This window comes from Petromyzon marinus, chromosome 20 (assembly GCF_048934315.1).
Source record: "Petromyzon marinus isolate PM22_M1 ecotype Great Lakes invasive population chromosome 20, UKy_Petmar_22M1.pri1.0, whole genome shotgun sequence".
Lineage (NCBI taxonomy): Eukaryota > Metazoa > Chordata > Hyperoartia > Petromyzontiformes > Petromyzontidae > Petromyzon > Petromyzon marinus.
In genome coordinates, this window is record NC_133686.1 from 6,581,370 (window position 1) to 6,606,350 (window position 24,981).

The window sequence follows — 24,981 nt, forward strand, 5'->3', positions numbered from 1 at the left end:
GCACGCGGGCAAACAGCGGGTTGGGAGTGGCGAGTAACACGATGGTGAATGTTACCAGCCAGTGCTGCTGCGACGCTCACAGATTGTGACTCTGTGCCAACCGCCAAGCAGTAGGACAGGCGGCCCATGCAGCAGCAATTGTGCAGCAGCAGCAGCAGGAGGATAACACCAGCAGCAGTCTACAGGCCGGATGGAGGGAGGGTGACTTTAGCAACAACTGGTGATGCAGTCACGCATGCAGTCACACCTAAATAAAGTGAAATATAGATTTTAAGGCTGTGGAAACTTTAAAGCCTAATTCATCCATTACTTTTTATAAACAATTGGTTAGCGATAGAAATCGTCCACCGATTCACCAATCCATCTTTGATTGCCCATCATTCTGCTTACACCGTAAACGTGAGAACTAAACACAGCCACCGTTAGCTGTGTTAGTAAATGGCGGCTTGCCATCCTTTTCCACGTCCATGTGGCGATGGCTCTTTCCTAGCTCTCACCGAGCTTACATTTACAAGCATCTCTAAACCTTTGTAAACAGCTCTTTGATTGGTGTAGACCTCCTCGCGGTGTTGGTGCCCTCTCCTACATTAACATTCGCTACCCCGCCCATCTCTAAACCTTTATAAACAGCGTGCCTCAGCAGCTTTCCCCTTCTTTTTTCACCTGATGATGATTGCTTGTGTTGGGATCGATACGTCGTGATATTGTTATTATTTTTATATATTTTTCTATCTACGTGACTTTACCGAAAGAATATAGTTCTAAAGAAAAATAAGTTTTCAAAATGCCCCTGGGGCGCATCGACAATCAATCACGCTGACCAATTGCTTCTGCTGCACGTTGTCTTTCTACTGTTCACTTATTTAAATCTTTAAACTCAACTGGTCGTGGCGCTGCAGTCGGACGATTGCGGTCCTCCATAGAGGCGCGGCATGAAAAGGTCATTTCAGGCAGTGGCTTCTCACAACCACAGTAATGTCATCTTCCCCCCTGACCGTACCCACCCCCACCGCCCTCACCACCACGACTACAACCCTCCAGGTTCCTTTTGTTTACAAAAGCCACTCAATTCACATGCAAATGAGGCGCTCAGCACTGTGCTAATGTGCATGATGATTGTTAGACCTGGAACACTGGGTCATGGGAGGGGTGGCAAGGTCGGAATTTGAGAAATGCTCATTGAAGGCTTTCATTCATAAATGAATGAGCTAGCTAGCCAGGGAGCGAGTGAACGAATGAGCGAATGAAAAAAAAACACTGATCCTCCTTCCGCTGCCAGTACCCGATTCCGCCGTAGAATGCACTTGGTGTTTGTGCTGGAAAGAATACAGCAAAAACTAATCAACCGCATTTAGCAGACATAATTGATAGGAGCAATTGTTAGATACTGGGCTGGGCCTCACCTAGATTTACTCGGCCTGTAATGAATACCTTTTGTGTTGTGCTCAATTATAGTACTTCGGGAGACAAGCACAGCTGGGCGTGTGTGTGTTGGCTGGCCCCGATACCCCTACAAAAATTCCATACGCCTGCGTCGGCAGTGGTGGTGGTGGTAGTGCGTGTGCAGCAGAAGGGCGATCGCCATTCTTCAGAGCAAATGTGCCGTGAGGAAGGGCTGTTGCCCGGAACGTTGCCTATTATAAAGGCAGTTCTGTTGATGAATGTGTTGGGGTTTTTTCTCCCTTAATCGGTGCTCACTAACAGCATTTGTGCAATGAACAAGGCTTTGCATGGCTTTTTGTGTACCTGTACACAGCTAATATGTGCACGTGTTTGTGCTTGTATATGTGCGTGTTCATGCGTGTGTGTATATACGTTACAAAGGTGTGCGTGTGTGCATGTGTAGCGGTGGTTAGCACATCGTGCTACAAACTTTTAAAACTGGGTTCGATTCCCGGCCATGGCTAGCATCAGATGAGAGTGATATCCAAACGGTCCTGGGTCTCCCCTAGGTTGACTCAACCTTAAACGAGTATCGAGTGCAGTAAAGAGACAAAGGAAATGTGGTTCTCGCCACGCCATCACTCGTGTGTTTTTTTCTGCTCATAATCGGCACTGACCAACAGCACTCGCCCCAGCAGTCTGTGCAAGCTATACGGTTGGATCTTTGTCATTTCCTCTGCTAGGGTTCTCCATCAGAGCCCAAGAACCGAGCGGCACCAGCAGGCATGAAGGATGCGGGATCAGCTGATGGCTCGGTACTTATCTCCCCGCGAGCACCCCCCCCCCACCCCCATCTTTCACCTCCCTACCCCTCCACCAGCCCCCTCTACGCTCGCAATCACACAGCCTTGCTCTGTGTGTGTGTGTGTGCACGGTGCAGGCGCCGTGAACCACCTGTGCCACGCACTTCGTTCATGCTCACCATAGTTTAATTTCCTTTCAGTTCCGCCACCTTGCTGCCCGAATAATTGTGCCAGCGTGCCGCCCAAATCATTGGGCAATCATGCCGCCCAAATCAGTGGTAAAGCTTGTATATGTGTATGTTGAGCTTCTTTCACACCGTACATAGCCAACCGTGCCAATCGGAGGTGCGGGGGAAGGACAAGACATGCCACGCAGCAGTACGTCCCTGGGTTCGATTCCCGGCTGGGGCACTATTTATATGTGGAGTTTGTATCTTCTCCCCCTGTTCTGCATGGGTTTCCTCTGGGATCTCTGTTTTTCCTCCCGTAGCAAAAAAACAAGCAAAAACCCACAAACATACAAAGTGACTGGCATTGGCCAAAACATCCCAATTCTGAAGAAGAATACCTGCAAATGACTTAAGTTGGATCACACACTGGAGCAGCACCATTCCCCTCCTGTCAATACTTGGCAGGACTCTCCTGACAAAAAAAGTCTTGAGACTCGGTAAGGCTCTCCTAGTTAAGGAAGTATGCAAAAAAAGATAATAATCGATTAATCAACACGTTCACCATTGGACCTCCTTTGCCAGTACCAAAATATAGTAATAGGGTTTTTTCCCTTTTTTCTGGCAACAAAACTGAAATCTTTTTTTACGAGGATTCATGTCTGCATTAACCACAATACTTCCAGTCAAAATGCAAACAAAAAACATACTATGATAATATATGCATTGTCCTTGAAACTGATTGGTCCAAAAACAAGAAAGCTATCTCTGGTGTGGACCAATCAGTTTCAAGGACAATGCATATATTATCATAGTGTGTTTTTTGTTTGCATTTTGACTGGAAGTATTGTGGTTAATGCAGAATCCTCGTAAAAAAAGGTTTCAGTTTTGTTGCCAGAAAAAAGGGGAAAACCCTATTATTGTTAATATAATCAACACGTTGTTACACGCCTGTGAGCAGCGCTTTGTATTTTTTTTCCAAGCAAATTCCATTACCCATTCACGAGGCACCACGGGTGGTTGTCACATCTCGTCAGGGGAGACAGGAAAAGAAAAGAATCCAATAATGAGTTTATAAAACTTTAATGAAGCTAATTTATGTGCTTATTCAATTACATAAATTTTGATTAGCGCACGTTGACATTTAATAAGAGGATTCACGGGTGGTGAGTGCTGGGTAGATTAATGTAGAGTTATTGAGATGCTGAGGGGAGTGGGCTTGTGCAGTGGTTTCAACGCTGTGATAGGAACCAGGCAATCTGAATTCGCTTCCCAGCCATAGCTAACACAACTTACGAGCTATATTTTAACGTGTTCTGCCACCCCCCCCCCCCCCTTATCAACCCGCATTGACCAGTACGGTGAAGTATGGACAAACAACCTCCACAATAAACCGAGCATTGGGGGGGGGGGGGACCTTCATCCAGCAGTGTATTGACAAAGGGCTATAGATTACTGTCAAATTTGCAAAACGCATACTGTGTACAGCTACATGTGCATTGGCACCTTGCTTTGGGCATGTAAAAATGTCACAGCACACACACAGAGGCACACACACGACCCTTTGACAACGCACTTCGTTCTGGTGCATTCACATTTAAATTCATTACAATTGAAAATGTGTGCAATGAGATACGCTGCCCATAGCTACCGCCTCACGCTCGCACGGCGCAAACGCATTTGGATTGCACACGGAGACAAATCATTCCCCCTCATTCGCCCTTGCTGATTGCCAGGGAAGTGTCTTGTTAGTGAGCGCCTATTAAGGCTGGCACAGCACACAAGGGGATTTTGGGGCCTGCTTCACACGTCACTGTCGTCGTGGTTTCCCCAGTGGTGTTGCTCACATTGTACCCGGTGCACAGCCAGATTAACGCAGGGGTTTCCTCGCGGGAGCAGCTTGGGATCTCATATTATGAGGGGTCCCCCCTCTTTCCCCGCTCCCCCCTCCGTTCCTCCCCCCACCAAAGGCTTTCTAATGGTTGGGATGCCGCAGTGGCGAGGCGTTAACTCCTTCACCTGGCACGGAGGAAGACGTGGGTTCGATCCCGACCCTGACGCCTGCTGTATGTTTGGAGTTTGTGTGCCTCTCTCCCTGTGGTCACGTGGATTTTTCTCCAGGTCCTCCAGTTTTTCCCTCAACGTTTAGAATCAACGATGTGCGTTTGGAGTATTTGGCTGCTATGAATTTACACATGATAAGCCACTTTGTCGAACTATCATTTGTGGGCAGGTCGCTTCTGAAAAAGAGTTATATAGCTCAATGAGCCTTACCTGGTAAAATAAAAATAGTTTGGTTTGAAATGTACTACTCTAGCACTGTAATGCAGCCTATATATGTATTTTGGTAATTAGGCTTTGATTTACCTTTATGTCAATCACATTTAAACACAATAATTGAAATAAGCATATATGTATGTTGAACTTCTTTTGCACCGTACGCAGCCAACCGTACTAATCGGAGCTGAGGAATAACAATGAAGTGTTTGGCATCGAGTATGCGTGGTGGTAAAACTCTATAAACGTATTAAGTTTAAGAGACAGTTAAAGTCCCCAAAGCTCTGTTACAGTCCCAGGCCCCCATCAACCTTAATCCAGCCCTAAGCAGATGCATTACTTATTTTCGGCTGAGTTGACCTAACGGAGGCCTAGAGCAAGTTCAGATTCTATATTTCAGAATGAGACTTTTGTTATGAGTCGTGCCAGAAATTGAATTCGGTTAGTTGAAATCAGAGCGCGGTGCCCTAATCACGCTACCACTCTCACGCGAATACATAAGAAACACACACACAAGAAACACACACACACACGAGTGCACACACACACTCACAGAGGCAACAATAACGTTCTGTTCCTTTGCAGTACGGCAAGGCATTTTCAGCCAATAATTAGGGAAAGCCAATTGCGGGGCGCCCATAAACGAAATTACTCATCACGGCCACGTGCTGACCCGAAGCAAAGCCTCACCGCCAAGGCTGCTTAGGGCCGATACAAATTAAACGCTGTCGGAGAAAGTTAAAGTCCCTGTTGAGGATTTTTATCTGCTGCCTATGCCAGGTGAGGCTGTACCTGGAAGCAAAAAGCATTGCTTTTGAATGCTTTTCGATGAAGGATGTTAGCGGTATTTGCGTTCACTCTGTCCGTCTGTCCGTCTGTAGCAGGGGGGTCATGATACCTCTCGATGCTGCTGCTGCGTTGGCAGTGGTGGACAAGCACAATTAACAAACAAAAAACCTCATCACATTTGTTAATAACGCTGTGACCTAAAAAAGGAAAAAAGGCAACATTTTTAGGCAATAATGAACCTCCTTCACAGCACTCTATCTCTCTGGCCTACTCGTGTGTACTCCGAAAATGTCGTCTACTACTATATATACATTTTATTTTATTTTAGTAGGCAGTGTTATTTATGCAAGTGTTGAGTTTTTTTAATTGTTGCTGTCGTTGTTGCATTAATAAAAAGCCGATGGCATCGCATGAAGTACTTCCGAGGACAAATGCACGTTGGAACGCGTTGCGGAAGCCATGCATATGCACGGCTCTTCTTCATTGTTCTTATAAATGACGGTTGGCCGCTTTTGGGCTTCGTCGCTTATGATATTCCATGCTTTCGCAGAGCACAGAAACACTGCGTTTTCACGTTGGACTGCAAGTCATGTTCACTTATCATTATCATGGCCCTTATTAAATCCACACGCTGCCCATATGGGAGCATGCAAGCAGTGTCCTCTGACAGCATTCATAAGCCTGCGTATTTTTGCAGATTCAGTTAAGTCCATTGTGGGGAGATAGATGAATTGTTCCAGAAATAAGCAAACATTATGGTTTATATATGTAAGCACATTTGTACCTACGTACGTACGGGAATGTGCAAACTTGTGTACGTGCGTGCGCATGCATACTGAGCAGCAGTGGTTAGCACACTCGAAAGCACACTGATTGGCACACTGCACTGTTTAGCAGAGTTCAATTCCCAGCCTGGGCTTACTCATATACAGAGGTGTGTGTGTTTGTGGGGAATGGTGGCAAAGTGGTTCGCGAATTGAGCTACGAAACCCTGCAAAAGGGGTTTGTTTCCCGGCCATGGCTCAAATGAGTGGTGAAGGATATCTGATTCGTCCTGCGCCTCACCTAGGTCGAGTCTGCCTTAACTAGGTACCTGATGTGTAAACATCAGCACAAGGGAGACAAAGGCAGCCCCGTGTGGTGCTCAGACACCACCATATGTGCCAACCTAAACAGGCGCTCGCTAACAAAACTTGTCACAACAGATTTTAAATTTCGATTTAAAGCTTTCGTGACTGCAGGGATTCATATTCTTGGTTCTTTCGGTAAAGTCACGTAGAAGGGAAATCATAAAATAATAAAAATTAAACAATAACATTCTCTTGTTGTTATTATTATTTTATTATTTCCCTTCTACGTGACTTTACCGAAAGAACCAAGAATATATTGCCACAACAGTTTACGAGATTATATCTTTTGTCAGTACATATGTGTGTGCATTTGTTTTTACTTATTTATTTATGTCGTACCCTGACCTGGGATTCCCTTGTGCACCGTACCAGCCTTAACAAAGTTTCTAATTGCCCCAATGCAGAAGTCTCTCTGGCTAAATGGGCAAGTTTTTGACTACGTACGTTTAAAGGGATGCATAGAGAGAACAGCAGAGGGGTAAAGGCACAGCCCTGAAATTGCTTGCACACAGCGCTGCTGTCGAAAGGACCTTCATTAGAGGGAGCTCCAGTGGGAAATTTTTGGCCTACTCCTCCATGCTGGCTAGACATTTTGGAAGAGGTGAAGGGGGGTATACCCCAGTGACTCGCGGTGAGGTCAATGGCTGGGCAGGCACTGGCTAGTGTCAGAGCCAGATTCACGTAGGGGGCGTGGCCTCAGTGAGGCAGATGTGATAGCTGCCTCCCCTGGTGCTTTTTCATTGCAGTTTCATGACGAGACCAGCGAGCCTAAATATCTTTATACACACACGTGAAATAAGTTACCTGGAGTATGGAAGGCGAGGACATGAAATGAAGGGGTCTACAAACATTACATTGGTGACATACTGAGATAGTAACAGGCACGCGCTTACTGCCTGCGCTCCATCCAGTTACTGAGGGGTTGCACAATCAGAGGGGAGGCTGAGCTTGTTACTGCCTCACCTCTCGTCTCTTCCTGTATTTGCAGCGGAGCTCCGCAAATTTGGCGATTTTGACTATAAAAATGATTGGAATCGTACAGAAATGACATTTATAACACAGATCAGTGGAAAAATATGAATGTTTATTTGGTTTGATGATTTTTTTTTACTTTTCGTAACAGCTATTTTCATTGGAGTATGACAGGCGAGGCTCTGCCTCCCCTCCCTCCCCTGACCGCACGTCCCTGGTGTACCCAGGCTTTGCCCCACCGTTCGTGACTTGCCGGCCAGCTAACTGTGGTCGTGCCCGTGGATACTGCACGGTAGACAGAGATGGGGAGAGGTGGACGGCGATTTAAGAAACTTGCCCCCATTGTTTAAAATTCCACGCCGGGGGATCGAATCAAACCGCCGATCTCTGATTTGCAAGTCCTGATTGCTAACCATTACAGCGTCAACGGAATGTCACGCGGTTATGATCTTCAGTAATGGAGAGTAGCCGAATCGACCCCATCCGTGGCAGTTTCCTGGCTAATCTTCGCAATGCATTTCACAAACACCCGATAAATAATTGAGTCATTGCGGCATAAATTGTCGCAGCACAACACTGTGCAGCGATGACAGCCCTAATTGCTTTGTGAGTAGAGTACCGAATTGTGTGAGCAGTGCGTGCGATCTCGGCGAGCAACTCGGCGGTGGAACCTTGCAAAAACGCATTGAAATTAATTCCCAAGAAAAAAAACTCCCCTCTCGCCCGCCGACAATCAAATGGTAGTCGTAATCTTTTATTTAGACTGCTGGAGGATGAATCCGATGAGCTATGAAGCTCTTTTTGCAGATGTCCGATATGGGTGGGTCAGCAAGTTACAACAGCGAATAATGCAAAAGATAGAAAGAGGAAGCAACTCACTAACATTTTTTTAAATTTAAGTCCGAATGATCAAGCTTGGGCAAGGCACAAAACAACAGCAACAACAAAACAGTCCCAGACCACACCAAGATAACGCCACACAGTCTGTAAATAAAATGGCACATTAATGACCATACACGCCTGCCTTTTACACACCAGTGGAAAGTAAAATGCATTTATTCGGTGTGGCCCGATAGCTACGCTGGTTATGTTGACTACCACCACGCCAGATGCAAGAGTTCAGTGGGTTACCTAGTAACCATGCGACCCATGAAACTGCACTGCACGTGGCATAGCTGATTTAGATCCCCGTGAGATATTTCACAAAATATGGACCGCTGTGTACTTGGGCCATCGCCAAAATCCACAAAAATTGGAAATTACTCCCCAAATAAATTGCAAAACAAATGAGTAATGCCACCTATCTATCCGTGGGTAAGAACCTCATGTCCTGAGCCGCGATGGCATCTCGGCCAAATCTGCCGTTAGGTAATAAGACGATTTATAGACAAGCGTACGAACGAATGCACGCCAGCATGCGGGCCGGCACAAATGTACGCGAAGAGGGCCATTTTGAGGGTCAGCAATTGCCACGACGGCGTGCACGCCACGCATCGCCGAGCGTCAACATTTGTTTTCTTCTTTTGACGAGCGGCACACGGAACTGTCACCTCGCCCCTTGGCTTCCGACGCCGCACTGCGGCACGAACTCCCCGCGCAGAAGAAGCCCCACGAAAAAAACGGGGCAGCGGCGTCATCATTTTCTTTTCTCCAAACCATAGAACACTAATGAGAATATTATGGACGAATTTAAATAAATAAAAGCGTAAAGTTAATTTAACGCTTCGCCAAGATGGACGAGGGAGCGGCTGCCTGCTTGGGATTGTTCGCTCGGCCTCCCGTGCAATCACGGAGGATTTTGCAGCGGCAGCACGGGAAGTGTACATCTCGTCGGCTTAGACTGGGCCCCTGCGGATGTGACGACGCGGCTGCCCACTAACCCACAAAGACTCATGCTGGGGAGTGATTCTTTGGGTTGCTGACGAGTTCTAAGCAATAGGGGGCGGCTGGCGGGGGGAGAGGTGGGGTGGGGTTGAGGTGAGGGTAGGTCAAACTGCCGCATGACCCCTTCCACTCCACGCGCGCGGTGAAACTCCCTCTCTTCGTTTGTCGCTGGAATTAATAAAAAAAAAGTTACGATCGAAAAAGGCGCCGCCATACCCTACCAGATGACAATAATGGAACGGTTGTTGCCGTAGTGATCGTTTACAATTAATAACTGGTGAAGTAATAATGAAGGTCTAATGTCAGACACGGACTTCGGAGTCGCTATACGATCAGAATATAGAGCCTGGGAGAGTGTTAACTGCTGCATTTCAGAAATTAGGTGTTGTTTATATTGGACGAAGTATGTGACTGGAAAAGAGGATAGTGTGTGATATTGGTGGAGGAAGAGGTCAACAATGTTAATTATGTGTTTTTAGTCTTCTCAAAACGCCGTGGAATTTGTAACGTGCACAGCTTTCGCGGGGAAACCACAAGCAAGTGGGAGGGCGGCCAAAACCAGCGGCGACAATTACCCAAGCTCTGTGGTCCTATATTGCGATGTTTGTTCAAAGTCATTCTCCGTGCTGATCAAACTTCCCATTGGCACAGTTGGCTTTGTATGGTGCGAAAGAAGATCAATTTACAAACAGAATAATTCCGCGTTGGAAAAATTAATATCATCGTCATGATCGTCTGCACTCGTGGACACAGGGTTGTGACTCCCGGTGTGTGAGGCATCTTGAGTTTGTAACGCGTGAGCCGCATTCACGTGAATTCATGGCTCCTAAAAAAAACACAACAAAAAACCTTCGCACAAAATACCACATATACTGGCTTCGTCTGTTGCCTACCATGAAAGCGTTCGTGTATATATATAAAAAAAGTATATATTTGAAATTCCAAATAGCTATTGTGGAAAAATGCAATGCTTTTGGCCTTTAGAAAAAACACTGCTGCAAGCTTCCGCTAGTGATATTTTATTTCCTGTTGTGCGAGGGGGTGGGTTTTCCTTTTCGATTTTCTAAAATACTATTATTTAATCAGGAAATAAATAAGAAAGGAAGGTGAAATGCCCCCTGGAAGAGGTACTTCGCCTGCACAATTATTTACAACGGCATTTCTCAAACCCCGGCCTCCACCTGCCACCGCCTTCTCTTTATCATTTCACGTTCACCAATCTTCTTCAGTCTCGAACGAACAAAGCCAAACATGAAATAACTTTATTACTTCGAGGTAGCCAGGATGTGACAATGCAGACATGTATTCCTGAATCTATCTGTGCGGGAGTTGTGAGCGTGTGTGTGTGTGTGTGTATTTTAACCAGGTATTCCGGTCCCCTCCCGCCAGCCGAACACTCGTTTAATATAATTTGCCAAATATCCCGAAGCAGGGCCCTCTTTAAAAAAATAGTCTTAAGACTCAGTGAGGGTGTCCTTCGTGAAGGGCATTATAAAGCATATAATGACGGCTCATTTAATTGATTAAATGCAATATTTACACTCTCAATACATGAATCGAATCATGCATATGGCACTCTGAAGCACTTTGTTCAGTCTGCTGCGCCTTATAAAAACGTGGTGGCGAGATGTTAACTCCCTTGCCTGTGTATTTGGTGTTTGCGTGTTCTCCCCGTGACCGCATGGATTTTCCTCCAGGTCCTCCGATGTTTCCCTCCAGATTTAGAAACATACATTTAGAGTATATGGTTGCTTTACATTTCGACGTGATAAGCCATTTCATTGAGCTACCATTTGTGGCCAGGTCGCTTCTGAAAAAAGAAAGATACATAGCTCAGTGGACCTTCCATGGTAAAACTAAAAAATATAAATAAACAATATTGCATTATCGCCTTTCACATATGAAAATGCATCTTACAAAACATTCCAAATTAGACTAGAAATGAGACTAAACACATTGATTCTGAATCATGACAATACGCTAAATCTCTACATGTGCATTTATCAATCCATTGCTGGATTAGGGCCTCCCGACACCCAGCAATCATGCCAGTGCAGGTTGGTGAACGTCAACTGTCAGATGCCTAGTTATAACTACAAAAATTAAACTATAAGATCGCGCATGCCTTTTCGGTTACCTTAACACACGCAGGCGCATCTGGCAAATGCTGGGAAACTTGGGACGCCGGGAAATTCAACTGCTTCATCCGCATTTCCTCCGTTATTCTGCGTGCTGTTCAAACGGCTCCAATCAATGCCACTCCACCAACCCCGCAACCCCCCCCACCTCCGCTCGCTCCGAGACGTGGAGGTGTGAAATTACCAACCCCTCACACCGCCCGCCAGTGCGCCTCACGCCTTTGAGCAAGGCCACTGTGCGGTTCCGTGCCGAGGCGCCGGTGTTCTGGGACACAAAGAACTCGCCGGCAGTGAAAAGAAATTACGTTTTCCAGACGGCGGCACTTGGTGGTATAAATACAGTGTACCGTATTCTTCAGATTATAATACAAGCACTTTCTACTCCCGCCCCCACCACCCCGACCGATGTATTATAAAGCAAAATTATGGGGTGCGTCTTTCCTTTCCGTCTTACAACCCGGAGAATGCGGCATTTGTGTGTATGTTGAACTATTTGTGTGTACAGTGAGGGAAAACAAGTATTTGATCCCCTGCTGATTTTGAACGTTTGCCCACTGACAAAGAAATGATCAGTCTATAATTTTCATCGTAGGTTTATTTGAACAGTGAGAGACAGAATAACAACAAAAATCCAGAAAAACGCATGTGAAAATGTTATAAATTGATTTGCATTTTAATGAGGGAAATAAGTATTTGACCCCGTCTCAATCAGAAATATTTCTGGCTCCCAGGTGTCTTTTATACAGGTAACGAGCTGAGATTAGGAGCACACTCTTAAAGGGAGTGCTCCTAATCTCAGCTTGTTACCTGTATAAAAGACACCTGTCCACAAAAGCAATCAATGAATAAGATTCCAAACTCTCCACCATGGCCAAGACCAAAGAGCTCCCCAAGGATATCAGGGACAAGACTGTAGACCTACACAAGGCTGGAATGGGCTACAAGACCATTGCCAAGCAGCTTAGTGAGAAAGTGACAACAGTTGGTGTGATTATTCGCAAATGGAAGAAACACAAAAGAACTGTCAATCTCCCTCGGCCTGGGGCTCCATGCAAGATCTCACCTCGTGGAGTTGCAATGATCATGAGAACGGTGAGAAATCAGCCCAGAACTACACGGGAGGATCTTGTCAATGATCTCAAGGCAGCTGGGACCAGTCACCAAGAAAACAATTGGTAACACACTACGCCGTGAAGGACTGAAATCCTGCAGCGCCCGCAAGGTCCCCCTGCTCAAGAAAGCACATATACATGCCCGTCTGAAGTTTGCCAATGAACATCTGAATGATTCAGAGGACAACTGGGTGAAAGTGTTGTGGTCAGATGAGACCAAAATTGAGCTCTTTGGCATCAACTCAACTCGCCGTGTTTGGAGGAGGAGGAATGCTGCCTATGTACCCAAGAACACCATCCCCACCGTCAAACATGGAGGTGGAAACATTATGCTTTGTGGGTGTTTTTCTGCTAAAGAGACAGGACAACTTCACCGCATCAAAGGGACGATGGATGGGGCCATGTACCATCAAATCTTGGGTGAGAACCTCCTTCCCTCAGCCAGGGCATTGAAAATGGGTCGTGGATGGGTATTCCAGCATGACAATGACCCAAAACACATGGCCAAGGCAACAAAGGAGTGGCTCAAGAAGAAGCACATTAAGGTCCTGGAGTGGCCTAGCCAGTCTCCAGACCTTAATCCCATAGAAAATCTGTGGAGGGAGCTTAAGGTTCGAGTTGCCAAACGTCAGCCTCGAAACCTTAATGACTTGGAGAAGATCTGCAAAGAGGAGTGGGACAAAATCCCTCCTGAGATGTGTGCAAACCTGGTGGCCAACTACAAGAAACGTCTGACCTCTGTGATTGCCAACAAGGGTTTTGCCACCAAGTACTAAGTCATGTTTTTCAGAGGGGTCAAATACTTATTTCCCTCATTCAAATGCAAATCAATTTATAACATTTTTGACATGCGTTTTTCCGGATTTTGTTGTTGTTATTCTGTCTCTCACTGTTCAAATAAACCTACCATTAAAATTATAGACTGATCATTTATTTGTCAGTGGGCAAACGTACAAAATCAGCAGGGGATCAAATACTTTCCCTCACTGTATGTATGTTGAACTATTTGTGTGTATGTATGTTGGACTAGATTTGAGGCTTTCGTGACTGCAAGGATCCATACTCTTTGGTTCTATTCGGTAAAGTCACGCGACCACAAGCTTAAAGGACGCGACCTGGGCTTGGCTGTCTTCACTCCAACGCTGTCCTCTGGACAGTACGGTCCCTTCACCTGATGAAGGCCACTTGTGTTGTGGCCGAAACGTCGTGATTTTTGTTGTTTTATTTTTTACCTACGTGACTTTACCGACTAGAACCAAAGAGTATGTTGGACTATTTGTGTGTATGTATGTTGAACTATTTGTGTGTATGTATGTTGAACTATTTGTGTGTATGTATGTTGAACTATTTGTGTGTATGTATGTTGAACTATTTGTGTATGTATGTTGAACTATTTGTGTGTATGTATGTTGAACTATTTGTGTGTATGTATGTTGAACTATTTGTGTGTATGTATGTTGAACTATTTGTGTGTGTGTATGTTGAACTATTTGTGTGTATGCATGTTGAACTATTGGTGTGTATGTATGTTGAACTATTTGTGTGTATGTATGTTGAACTATTTGTGTGTATGTGTCATAATCCGGCCCTGGTCATAACGTTTGTGCGCGCGACCTCTAATCCGTACCTGGTGCCTCCAGCATTCCCATCTCTGCCTCTTGTTTATCTCCCTTTTATCTCTTTACGTCTCGCAAAAGCCTCATCTCTCCACGAGCCGTAGCTGGGCAGACCACGGACTGCCAGTTGAATTGACTCTGCCCCATGAAATGTACGAGTTCGAGGAGTAACGTGGAGTCCCCGACGTGGTTGTATGTCTTGGTTGAGCAGGCAGAAGGGAAAGCGAGCGAGAAGGACGTGGTGAGCACCGCTTCTGCCGACAGCAAGGAGAACCCCATCAGCAAGTTCTTCACGCAAATGGTGACCGAGTCCGTACTTCTCCACCACATGCGTCTCATGCCTGCTCACCGCCTCGCTGCCACGTAGACCACCACTCAATCCTTCTCGCAATGACTCACCACCTCGTAGATCACCGCTCAAACCGTCTGTCAACATCTCGGTCACAGGGATCACCACTCAAACCGTCTCTCAACATCTTGACACCGTAATTAATTTATCTTAACATCTCACCAGCACTTGGTCACACCTCAGACCACCTTTCAGCATCTCACCAACACGTAGATCACCACCCAGTCTATCTCCGAACAGCTTTACCAACACTTTACCACCGCTCAGACCCACTCTCAACGCACACATTCTTACAAAGTCCACGAATGTTTCCGCAGTCCAAGAAGGAGGACGATCCCAGCAAGGAGGAGCCGCCTAAAGCCGAGGTGGGTACTCGCTCTCGCCGTACCTAGCACGCGCGAATTACTGATTTCGCTTTGCCATCATGTTCGACTGGTGCTTCTTCAGTCCGTGCGCCACGTTGTCTCTTCATCGCGCCTAAAGTTAATAGTGAATGGGAAGTTGAGGTTGGAGAAAATGTTGGTGAGTCAGCTTGACGAAAGCCGTAAATGCTTTTCATTCGACGGTGTGTTTGTTCCCCGTTTTCCCTTTGCCTTAAGCCAATTTGTTTAGAATTGATTACATCTGCTCACTTTCCCTTTCAGTAAATTACAATCTATTTCCCAGCTACTTCGCCTTCTTTTCTTAGCCATATTCGAATTCGTATTAAATTATTGTAAAATAAGGTCTGTAGATTTGTTGTATGTTTTTGTTGTTGTAATAATATTCTGTTGTATTCTAAATGACTTGACGATGTAACCCTACACGCAATAAGTCACTTTGTTGAGCTACCATGTGTGGTCAGGTCGCTTCTGAACAATCAGCTGATAGCTCATTTGGCTTTACTGCTGGATGAAGGCATTCACAAGCTGTCACTATCCCTCATTGTTGCTTGATGCAACAATGGCATCTAACTCTTGAACCATGAGCTCATTTCATCAATCCATCTCCTCAGAGGAAGTCATTTTGGGCATGATCACTCCTTTGGCTGCCACTCCATCATCAGAGTTGACCACCGCCCATCATCCCTCTTAAAGACATGTCTCGCCCAAGTCCTCTTACTTTTTTGAAGTCGATATGATGTCTCCAATTTGCTTATGTTCTCCAGGTTCACGTGTTGGTTGTTCTGTCTCGGTCTAATTCCATGCGTGTGATACAAAATGTACAATTCAAAAATGTTGGGATCTCTGCTATTGGTGGCTGTTGCACTGTATATCCGTGGCCATGAGCACTGCTAGTGGATAATGATATCTGAGCCCGTATTGGGCCTTCTGAAGGTCAACTCAGCATAAAAAGTTAGTGCCTGCGGTCAACCTTGAGAAGTGGAGAGATGAAGGAAGCTTCGCCATGAGCCTGGTCACAGCAACACCTTGTGAGCTGTGTTGGCTTTAACAGGGCACTGCTCAGTGTATCGATGTTGGTCCCCACAGTGCTTAAGGAAGGCTAAAACAGGGGGGGGACTTTGCTTTCTTGGTCTGAGCAGAAGGGGGAGAAGAGTGAGAAGAGCGAGAAAGTTGAGAGCCGAACCTCCGCAGAGGCCAAGGAGAATCCTGTCAGCAAGTTCTTCCGAGAGCTGGTAACAGGGCCCCCACGGCTCTCCTCGTGCTTTTGCACCCCGGTTCTCAAACCACCACCGAGACCATCTCCTTAGGAGGACCGATTGGCAGAATAACGACCCGTATTCGTAATAAGGGTACCGACTCATTTGAGGGACCTCTTTTTTTTTGCAAGAGATTTGTCCACAACCCTGAAATGGAAATAAATACAGCAAAAACTAGACGCTCCCATTGTGTAATCAAGACTCGCAGAAAGCTTTTTTTTAATAACCAGTGGAAGCTGGATACGAGCACACCTGATGTAAACACTGTTCTGATATAAGCAACACATACATATATTACACTGGTGGAGGGAAGGCGATGGGCAACTTCCGATGCCCGCGCACTTCTTCAGATACACGCACAGCTGGTCTTGCTCCCAGCGGGGGTTGCTTATGTCCCCTTTTTTACTTCACGGTATTAATTATAAATAATGTAACATTAAATATTCATACAATACATGTCCATTCCAAAGCACACCGGCACAAGAGCATCCCCTCACACACCCTGTCGATGTGTCCACAGTCCATCAAGGACGACAGTTCAACAAAGGACGACAATTCCGCCAAGGAGAAGCAGGCCAAGGCTGAGGTGAGGCCGCAATGTCGAAATGCCGCTCCTTTGTCCGCCACCATCGCCACAAACTCGTGACCTCACATGACACCACGACGCCACAATGTGCACAACTTTGCAAACACTGCTGCTGGAGTGTCAGGAAAAAGGCAAGCCTCCTGTACGCTGACGTCATATGCTCGTGAACTCAAGCGCTGACAGATTAATTCGCTGTGCACCACCTCCATGTTTGACTTGTGTTGTATTGTTCGTGATATGAATGTTAAATTACGACGATGGTGACGATGACTATGATAAAAAGCACCCTGAATGTGCCGGATCCCGTCAAATCTCGGAACCTAAGCAGATTTGAGCCTGGTTTGTAGTTGGATGGGTGACCGCCAGGGTGTCGGCTATAAGATGTGGCCATGATATGGAAAAGTTGAGTGTCACCCCTTAAAATCACCATCAAATACACACAAGGAGTTATATTTTCCTAAATCCTATTACCAGTTACAACCTTTGGGTGTCCATATGAAAATGTTTAGTAATTTTGCACAATCGATCTTCATGTAAGTATTCATTAATTGTAATGAATTAGCCAATTAATGAATTGGCCGATAATTAATAACACCTCAACGTGTAGAGGACCACAGAGCTGGGCTGGGGTGGGTGGGGGGGTAAAGTCGTCTCTCTCTTTGAGAGTGAGCGAATAACTGTGCGGTACTTTACAAGTTGAAATTATGATTCATTGTATATATGTATGTTGAACTTCTGCTGCACCGTACGTAGTTAACTGTACTAATCGGAGGTGCGGATTATTACTATTTTTGAAAAGGGGTCATCTTCCCACGATTTGCAAATAGCCCCCGCAATTGTGTTAAGAGAAGATATTCGTCTGGATATTTAGGTGTGAAGTAGCCAAACTGAGATTTTAAAGCAATCCTTGCGGTTGTGTCAGCAGCCCAAAAAAGAGGAGCCGGGCAGTAAGGCAGACGTCGCGACCGAGGTGAGGCCTAACCCTAAATCAGTCATTACCATTCATTTACTTTATTTCTGCCACAGTAAAGACACAGAGCTTAGGCGTGTTACTGAGTGGGTCGTCTGTGCGAGCAGGCCGGAGGAAAGACGAGCGAGAAAGTGGAGAGCAGCACCACGGCGGAGACCAAGCAGAATCCCGTCAACAATTTCTTCCGACAGCTGGTAACGAAACCGGCGCTACGTCTCCCCACCGGACACCGGCCTCGGCATTCCCTACACCGGCACACAGGGTGCTTGATACCGCACGTGACTATGGCTGTGACTTTGTCACGGAGGTCACGGTGGTTACGGAAGTCGTGAATTTGTACCAAGTCCGTGGAATCTTAGCATTGACCATAAGAACATGCTAGATTTGGGGCGCCTCTTTTATTACGTAAAAAAACAATGTGCTGATAGCAGCGTATGTTTAAAAAAATATATGTTTTTATTACAAAATGACTTAGATTAGCCACTTGATTTTCATTTGTATGGATGTTTTAACAGTTATTTAAATGAAGAAAACATTAATTTGATTTTTAAAAGCTAATTCTAGATGGGGCACTGCCACACCTCAGCTGCCAATTTTACTAAGAATGACTGTGCCAACGATGTAGCTGTAGGCATAGCCACCTCACAGCACCCACACGGGTTACCTGTCTTCCCGTGAATCCACACACAGCGCCAAAAACAAAGATCTCCTATATAGCCTTAAGCAGACTGTTGGATCAAATGCTGTTAACAAGCACCGATTAAGACCAGCACGGCATAAAAAGTGACTTAGATTAGCACCAGTGGTGATGTTTTACACACCACACCAGGTACTCATTTAAGGCTGAATCGACCTAAGGGAGGCCGAGGACTGGTTCAGATAATCATAACTAGTATTGGCCATGAGCGCGAATCAAACTCGGATCACCGGGTTCAAATGTGCAGCATGCTAACTGCTGCACTACTGCTCCCCACACACAGCACACACACACACAGCTACTCCTCACCAAGTCTTGTCAATGTACCCACAGTCCATGAAGACTGATGAACCCAGCAAGGACACGCAGTCGAAAGCGGATGTAAGGACAAATCCTAAGCCAACAAAGACACAACTGAATCATGTTACACCAACCGATAACTAACTCACATTACCGCCAAACACTGCACACCACCAGAGTGAGTGAATACCGTGCGGTGCATTACAAGTTGAAATTATGATTCATAATAACTATTGGTGAAAAAGGGTAATCTTCCTCTTATTTGCAAATAGCCCCCACAATTATATTAAGAGAACAGGTTCGTCTGTACGTTCAGGTGTGACGTAACCAAACTGAGATTTTAAAACAATCCTTGCGGTTGTAGTAATAGGTTTTTACCCTTTTATCTGGCACCAAAACTGACACCTTTATACAAGGGATCATGTTTGCAATAACCACAACACAAGCAGTCAAAATGCAAACAAAAAGAGACAACTCTGATAATGATATGCACTGTCCTTGAAATTGATTGGTCTACACCTGAGACGGCTTTTCTTAGAGACTAGTCTCCACTGGTGTTGGACCAGATGACGCCAAAAGGCGTACAACTCAAAAACAGCGCACTATCAGAGTATTGAGAGCTCGGGGTAAGCATTTACACTATGAGACCTCCTTTGCCAGTAGCAAGATATAGTAATAGGTTTTTACCTTTTTACATAGTAATAGGTTTTTTTACCCTTGCGGTTGTGTCAGCAGCCCAAGAAAGGAGAGCCGGCCAGTAAGACGGACGTCACAGCCGAGGTGAGGTGTAACCCTAAATCAGTCTTTACCATTCAGTTACTTCCTTTCTGCCAAAGTGAAGAATCGGAGCTTAGGCGTGTGACCGAGTGAGTCGTCTGTGCGAGCAGGCCGGAGGAAAGACGAGCGAGAAAGTGGAGAGCAGCACCACGGCGGAGACCAAGCAGAATCCCGTCAACAATTTCTTCCGACGGCTGGTAACATAACCGGCGCTATATCTGCCCACATGACACCGGCCTCGGCATTCCCTACACCGGCACACAGGGTGCTTGATACCGAATGTGACTATGGCTGCGACTTCGTCACAGAGGTCACGGTGGTTATGGAAGTCGTGAATTTGAACAAAGTCCATGGAATCTTGGCATTGGCTGTAGGAACACATGAGATTTGGCGCCTCCTTTATTGCTTCTTCTCCTCACCAAGCCTGCCAATGTACCCACAGTCCATGAAGACCGATGAGCCCAGCAAGGACACGCAGTCGAAAGCAGAGGTAAGGACAACTCCTAAGCAGCCAAAGACACAACTACATCATGTTACATCACCTGATAACAACTCACATTACCGCCAAGCACTGCAACCCACCAAACCAATGCCCTGCCTTCACACTGACGGTAACAGGGCATGTGACAAATGTGCCTCCCATCACCTTGCCAGAAATTTGATGAATTGTCACGATTAATAGTAGCGATTCAAATCAAGCACAATGTATTTGTTTTGTTAGATACCATCTCTTTTTTATCGTTTCTTCTTTTTTCTCTCGCATTGCCGGAGTTTGGTCCATACCGTTAGCATGAATGCAATAATAGCATGTAATTTGGTTTAACACGTAGTCTTTTACGATCAATATTATTCATAATAAAGGTTTTTTTGGGTTAGATCGCGTTATTTATAAATGTGTCGATGTAAAACTCGGACTTGGTAAATGAGCCATTACATGGTTAGTGAACATCCTGACGGTTATCTGCCGATCTAGGGCCTTTAGGGGTCAGTGAAGCCCCTGAGTTTAGACAAGGAGAAAGCAACAATAGTGCGCAGGGTCTGTGAGGGCCACTGCCTTTATTATACATTGGGCCTAGTGGAGGCTTTGTGTGGGATTGACTCTTCCGTGCTAAACCCCGCCTTGTGAAGAAAAAAAAACGAACATTAGACGTGTCATGATACAACGATTCATCACTTAACATCTATTTGTATGCTAATATTGCATGCGTTAAATTGTGCACTTGAGAATTTATTATTTATAATTCATGAAAATGGTATGCTAATGTTATAATTAGACTAATGGAGGAAATAAAACTACGAACTGGACTGGAAACATTTAATTAAACAATACACGCAAGATGGTAAAAACCAAGACAAATAATTGATTCTCAAAACTCGAAGCGTGACTGTGAATAATAAAGATTAATTGCATTGCTGGGGAGAATGATGACTCAAGACTTGTGTAATTAAAATCAGACAACACACCCCACACATCTATGACAATGGACTCCTCACCCACAACTAGAATTAATAATCTCGCTCACTTACGCCGTCATTGAACAGTCTTGGTTAGGTAAGTTGGACTTTGAAAAGTCGAGGCCGTAAAGCAATAGCGATGAATGTGCTGACAGGCCAAGAAGGTGGAGCCGGGCAGTGAGGCAGAGAAGGCTGGAGCAGAGGTGAGAGAAATGCAACGTCACACCCACATGCTATCCAAAGTGGTTATTCAGGACCAGAACCCTCACATTCTTAGATAACCCTACAACCATAAACTGCACTGTACTAAGGGACATTAATCCTATGGTTCTCTGTCACTTCTCTTTTAGAGCCCCAAACACCTGAAATTCCATCGCTTCAAAAACGCCCTCAGTTACTTTCTAATCTAAATCACAAAGGGATGCTAAATTGTCGATTCTTTATGATAACTTCACTTAATATATCCTTGTCTGTGTTTACATATTAGTAATATATTACTAATTTAAATTAATATTACTAATATAGTACTAATATATAAATATGTACTAATATGTACAATAGTACTGTCTGTTGAATGTTACTGGAACATAATTGTGTAATTGGACTACGATCAGTCAAAAAATAATCTCCCCGAGCCGACTTGTACAACACGGGATTTATTATTAAATTTTGATTCATGTTTGTGCAATATTTTAGAATTTTCTTGCAACACACGGTTGTTTTTGTTTTGATTTATTTTTGCCTTCCGTTCTTTTGGTGACCTAGATCACCACAATTAACTTGAAACCCTGAAGATGACATCTCTTCGAGGATTTTTTTAAAAATTCCTAATGAGTTTGATGGGCTATTATTTCGACGTATGGTGGTAAAAAGTTGGGTCTTCGTCGTAAGCAGGCAAAGGAGGTGGCCAACAAAACGGATGGAGGGGCCAAATCCTCTGAGAGCAAAGATAACGCCTTCTCAAAGTTCTTCTCTCAAATAGTGAGTGGAACGACGCACCACCACTACCACCGTCACCACCGCTACCGCCAACGCCCACGCCACCACCGCCGCCACCACTACCACCACCGCACGCCACTGCTCACCGCTCTCGCCCGCTTCCACAGCAGCGGCGGGGAGCCTGACGTCCGAAACTTCGTTTCATGCGGCCTGCAACTACATGAGGCCATGATCGGTGCAGCTAGGAATCTTAGCTGCACCGATCGGGTACTCGAGGGCGGAATATTTTCAACCTGTGTGTCTAATTTTGGTGTGCTCGGTCAGTTATGACAATGCAAGGGAGTATCTACGTTCAATCGGCACGCACGTTATATGTTGCGTTTTAAATGGATACCATGAAGGTGTGTGTTAAAAACGTGCGGCCCTGTGTCAACTAGATCATTATTTTTAGCCATAAATTTTCATGCATAAAAAACACAATTATACATTGAAAAATAATAACAAGAAAGCAAAGCATAACATAAACTAACTCCAAGCTTCCAAGACAACAATCGTCGTTTCGATGGGCAGCCAATAGTCTAAGTAGCTTGGCAGAGGTATTTGAAATCTAGATTGTATTTGAAAAAAAATATTCGGTGCTCAGTAAGGAAAAGGTTCCCCACCCCTGCTGTACAACAAACACGTGCCATCACACCGTGCATTGTACAACAAACACGTCCCATCACACCGTGCATTGTACAACAAACACGTCCCATCACACCGTGCATTGTACAACAAACACGTGCCATCACACCGTGCATTGTACAACAAACACGTGCCATCACACCGTGCATTATACAACACACACGTCCCATCACACCGTGCATTGTACAACAAACACGTCCCATCACACCGTGCATTGTACAACAAACACGTCCCATCACACCGTGCATTGTACAGGAAACACGTCCCATCACACCGTGCATTGTACAACAAACACGTCCCATCACACCGTGCATTGTACAACAATCACGTCCCATCACACCGTGCATTGTACAACAAACACGTCCCATCACACCGTGCATTGTACAACAAACACGTCCCATCACACCGTGCATTGTACAACAAACACGTCCCATCACACCGTGCATTGTACAACAAACACGTCCCATCACACCGTGCATTGTACAACAAACACGTGCCATCACACCGTGCATTGTACAGGAAACACGTCCCATCGCATCGTCCATCACCAACGGCATCACCCTCACCGGCTTTTCATGAAATTGTCCCCCCAGACCAAGAAGGAGGACGACAGCGACAAAGCCACGAAGACAAAAGCAGAGGTGAGAGAATTGGGACGAAGCTACCAAATGCCGTCTCACTCTGGCGCGCAGGACCGCCGCGTAGTTCACGAGGGCACAAGCATTTCTCATTGCCACCGCTGGCAGCTCTGATGCCCTCCTTGAGCACGGCAGTTTAACTCTGTAGGACATTGGAAATCGACGATAACAGATTCTGCTCCATTCACGTCCTTGCCCAAACGAGAGGGCATCTCAGCGTTATGGGATGCTATTAGCATGAATGACGCTATATACTGTAAAATGAAAGTATTATTATCTCAGCCTCATGACCAAACTGACAATGTCATTCGCGATGCAGGTCGCCACTTTATCCACCACAGACATTTATCAGTGTAGGTCTGTCATAACGGTGCAGTACACTGTTTAAAGTTCAACACAATACTGGTACCAGATCTCGGTACAAACCCATTCCTACCAACTTAACACAGATGCCAATTCCCAGACTGTCTAGGAATTGGCATCAAAGCAATAATATATTAAATGCTTATTTCAATAGTCCATTAATGCAACTCTAAAATACAGTAATCATGTATGTTGAACTTCTTTCACACCGTACGTAGCCAACCGTGCTAATCGGATGTGCCAGGGAAGGAACAAAAAATAAACACAAAAAAGGCAGTTTCTAAAGAAATGAGTTTTTCAATTTAGATCTCTCCACCGCTGGACAAAGCCCCTCCCCATGCCGTCGGTCTCTCTCACGGTCCTGCAATGTAACAATCCACCTAGCACCCACACACCTTTCGCACGAGCATACATCTCATCACTCCATCTTCGTGCCGGACATCCTGGTTGCCACGTCGTCATTAGTCTCGACCACCGGCCATCCTCTCTCTTAGCGACGTGTGGATGCCCAAGCCCACTAACCCTTCTTGGCGGTAGTACTCAGTCATCGTGTAGACTGAGCCATGGCCTTATTTTCTTGGAGAGGCTGCCGACAGAAATTGTTTCCTCTGAAGGTCACTGCTGTGCCACCCACTCCTGAGTCAACAGGCAACAGCAGGACGCTGCACTTGAGCACAAGAGCCCTTGGCTCCTAAGAGCGCGAGCTGCACGCGGAATATTTATCAGCATTTAATAGAAACAACACAATGTGCAATCTGCTGCACACGGGCGAGTGGGTCTCACTTAGATGTAATTAATGTGTCGTCCATACAGGTGCCTTTGACTGTGTGCTTGCGTGCGTGTGTGCGTGCGTGTGTGTGCGTGTGTGCGTGCGTGTGTGTGCGTGCGTGTGTGTGCGTGTGTGCGTGCGTGTGTGTGTGTGCGTGCGTGTGTGTGTGCGTGCGTGTGTGTGCGTGCATGTGTGTGCGTGTGTGCGTGCGTGTGTGCGCGTGTGCGTGCGTGTGTGCGTGTGTGCGTGTGTGCGTGCGTGCGTGTGTGCGTGCGTGTGTGCGTGCGTGTGTGCGGGAGGAGCGGTAGTGTAGTGGTAAACGCACTGCGCATTGAGCCTGGCAATCTGGGTTCGATTCCCGCTCACAGCCACCATCAGTGACGATTATCTGAATCGGTCCTGGGCCTCCCCTAGGTCGACTCAGCCTCAAATGAGCACCTGATGCGGTGTATACACATCGCCACTCGGGAGATAAAAGCGGCCGAGCGTGGTGCTGGCCACCCACCCCCTCGTGTGCCGTGCCGGCCTTCATAGGTGCTCGCTA

The 24,981-nt window shown here is 45.8% G+C and overlaps 1 protein-coding gene across 12 annotated transcripts in view; it reads left to right on the top strand.

Moving 5' to 3' along the window:
• Nucleotides 1-24,981, top strand: part of LOC116944158 (uncharacterized) — a 258,499-nt gene that overhangs the window by 39,464 nt on the left and 194,054 nt on the right. For 6 of the 12 annotated variants that reach the window (XM_032957638.2, XM_076068274.1, XM_076068273.1 and 3 more), the window contains exons 7-20: nucleotides 2,127-2,198; nucleotides 14,483-14,572; nucleotides 14,938-14,985; nucleotides 16,143-16,235; nucleotides 16,780-16,845; nucleotides 17,768-17,815; nucleotides 17,923-18,009; nucleotides 18,846-18,893; nucleotides 19,545-19,592; nucleotides 19,700-19,786; nucleotides 20,032-20,079; nucleotides 21,200-21,247; nucleotides 21,936-22,025; nucleotides 23,261-23,308. In XM_032957638.2, coding sequence (XP_032813529.2) covers nucleotides 2,127-2,198; nucleotides 14,483-14,572; nucleotides 14,938-14,985; nucleotides 16,143-16,235; nucleotides 16,780-16,845; nucleotides 17,768-17,815; nucleotides 17,923-18,009; nucleotides 18,846-18,893; nucleotides 19,545-19,592; nucleotides 19,700-19,786; nucleotides 20,032-20,079; nucleotides 21,200-21,247; nucleotides 21,936-22,025; nucleotides 23,261-23,308 — 921 coding nt within the window. The remainder of the gene's footprint in view (nucleotides 1-2,126; nucleotides 2,199-14,482; nucleotides 14,573-14,937; nucleotides 14,986-16,142; nucleotides 16,236-16,779; nucleotides 16,846-17,767; nucleotides 17,816-17,922; nucleotides 18,010-18,845; nucleotides 18,894-19,544; nucleotides 19,593-19,699; nucleotides 19,787-20,031; nucleotides 20,080-21,199; nucleotides 21,248-21,935; nucleotides 22,026-23,260; nucleotides 23,309-24,981) is intronic. The other 6 variants (XM_032957643.2, XM_032957640.2, XM_032957639.2 and 3 more) reach the window with 6 other exon arrangements.